Below are 2,454 nucleotides of genomic sequence, written 5' to 3'. Positions count from 1 at the left end.
GGCCCCCCGCTCGGCTCTGCAACCTGGGGCCCAGCGCCCCCATCTGCAGCCCCCAGCCCCATCCCACCCAGCTTTGTGCGCACTCGCAGGCGCTGAGGCCTTACAAGGTGCTCGTTGGACTCGGGCACCAGTGCTACATCGTACTCTGAGTCAGGATTGAGGCCGACCCAGGTCCAGTGCGTGGCATTCCCCGGCAGCTGCTGGAATCTCGCCGCACTAGGTTCTGCGCTGGGCACCAGCTCTAGCACGTAGTAGCCAGAGTTGGCGGTCAGCAAGGGTGGCCAGGTCAGGCGGAAGCTGCTGGATGTGACCTCGGAGGCTCGGAGCTGCTGGGGCTGCATCGCATCTGTGGGTGGTGCAGGAGTCAGGGAAGGGAGTCCAGGCCTTTTTTTTTCAGTCCCAGGGAGGGGCCCTGACCCACCCATGGAAGACCTCAAGAGTGAGGCCCCAGGGGACAGGCAGGAGCCACTGGCAGGGAGATGCAGCAGTCAGGCCAGCCCTGGGCACACCCAGCAGAGACTGGTAACATGCGAAACAGAGACAGGGCTGGAGGGAGGACACCAGCAGGGGTGTGGTCCCTACTCCGGCCCCAAGCCCAGTCCGGTGTGGGAGGTAGCACGGCTTAGACAAAGGTACCTCAAGGGTGGCAGACCCACGGGGGCATCTGAGAACAGAAGACCAATCACCCACCCAGGTAGCTGGCACAGGGCCTTGGTCAGCTGGGCTTAGAGGGTACGTCCCGGGGATGGGAGACCATAGGGCCTCAAGGCCCTGGGGGCCGTGGAGATGTGACAATTCCAGGAGCAGCAGGAGTCCCAGGAGAGTGGCATGGGAATCTCAGAGGGGTTTCCACCTGCCCCCACCTCTTGGGGCTCCCAACAGGGCTCATCCGAAGCCTGGGACACCAAGCACTACATAGCCATCTGAGTGACCCTGCGGTGGCAGGGCTGGGGTAAAGCCATCAGGATCAGACTCTTGCTGCAGGGCTCCCACCTGAGCCGCTCTCCTGCCCATCCCCCTCCACAGGCCTCCGCACCCCCCCAGTCCCCCTCCCAGCCCGGGACCCCACCATGTGGCCTGGCTCTCCTCCCTGCCTCCTCAGGCTTTTCCTGCTCATCAGCCTTTTCTCCTCTGCCCCTCCAGGCTCAGTTCACTGGCCCGGGGGCCACTGGCGTCTGCGTCCCTGGAGAAGTCTTGGGGAGGCCCCTCGGCCCCTCTCCAGCTCATGGCCCCACCCCTTCCAGCTCTGGGTGGATGATTAACCCACAGGCGACTTGGTAGGAACCTCAGGGTTAGTGGCCTTTCTCAGTGGCAGCAGCAGGCCAGCTGGTGATCGGGTGCTTGAACCCCAGCTCTTCCCCCTTGGGGGCCTGCCGGGGCAGGGGGCTCCAGAGAAAAGCTGGTGGGGGCTGGTCAGCCCCAGCAGTGATGCCCGGGTCCAGCCTCTCCCCTGCGGCTCCCAGCAGGGCTCCCCAGCCTGCCTCCCCGTATCTACCGAGGATGGCGCCCCTCAGCGTGTGGAGGATGATGTGGAGGTCGTCCACGTCTACAAAGTGCAGATGCTGCTCCGCCGGGGCTGATGCGGCAGCCGACAGCTCCAGGAGGCTGCCGCGGCCCGTGCTGACAATGAAGACGGTGACGCCCAGGTCCTTGAGCTCCTGCATGGGGGGCCCCACGGGGTCGCTGGAGCCACCATCTGTCACCCACACCAGCACCTTGGGCACTCCTGGCCGGGCACCTGCCGCCTCAGCAAACAGCTGCTCCTTGGCATAGGCCAGCGCCAGGCCGGTGTTGGTGTCACCCATGCGCTGGGCCGCGGCATGGACGGCATCCTGGACGGCCTCGCCTGAGCTGTGCTGGCTGAAGGGGAACTCGGTGTGTGGCTGGCTGCCCACATGCACCAGGCTGGCACGCAGGGCCCCGGGGCCCAGGGGCAGTGGAGCCACCAGTTGCCCCACAAACTCCCGAACCCGGGAGAACTCGTAGTGAGACACGCTGGCTGAGCTGTCCAGCAGGAAGAGCAGGTCCCCTTGGGGGGCTGACGCTGGGGGCCCTGGGGAGAGATGAGTGTTCAGTTCCAGGTGGTGGGACCCTGGCAGCCACATGCTGGAGCGGAGCCCCCAGAGCCCCACGCCAGACTCCCCGAGAGCCCAAAGCAGAGGAAGACCCCCCTAGAGCCCCACGCCGGGGCAGACTCCCCAAGAGCCCCATGCAGGGGAAGACCCGCAGAGCCCCACGCCCGGCAGACTCCAGGGCTCGAGTTTCCTGAAGTGGTGCTTGCCCGCACCCAGAGGCCCCAGATGGGGAAGAGGGGGATTCCCGGGCTCCGGGGGAGTGGGGGACATGGGTTCCCAAGGCCCAAGCAACACACTCTTGGGGTTCCAGTGCTGCACGCCGGCCACATGGCCTGGGACTCTCCCTGGGCGCTTATCCAAGCCCCCATAGCCCCCCTTC

At 66.0% G+C, this 2,454-nt stretch overlaps 1 protein-coding gene across 1 annotated transcript in view; it reads right to left on the bottom strand.

The window, feature by feature from the left end:
- Positions 1-2,105, bottom strand: part of VWA1 (von Willebrand factor A domain containing 1) — a 2,480-nt gene extending 375 nt beyond the window's left edge. The window contains exons 1-2 of the mRNA XM_021709328.1: positions 1,496-2,105; positions 21-346 (exon numbers count right to left, since the gene is read on the bottom strand). Coding sequence (XP_021565003.1) covers positions 21-346; positions 1,496-2,105 — 936 coding nt within the window. The remainder of the gene's footprint in view (positions 1-20; positions 347-1,495) is intronic.
- Between the last annotated feature and the right edge of the window lie 349 nt (positions 2,106-2,454).

The sequence above is a fragment of the Carlito syrichta genome, unplaced genomic scaffold, assembly GCF_000164805.1.
Source record: "Carlito syrichta isolate Samal-C Ts95f unplaced genomic scaffold, Tarsius_syrichta-2.0.1 Scaffold173484, whole genome shotgun sequence".
NCBI lineage: Eukaryota > Metazoa > Chordata > Mammalia > Primates > Tarsiidae > Carlito > Carlito syrichta.
Note: the sequence above shows the minus strand (reverse complement) of the source record. Positions and strands in the feature narration are given on the sequence as shown.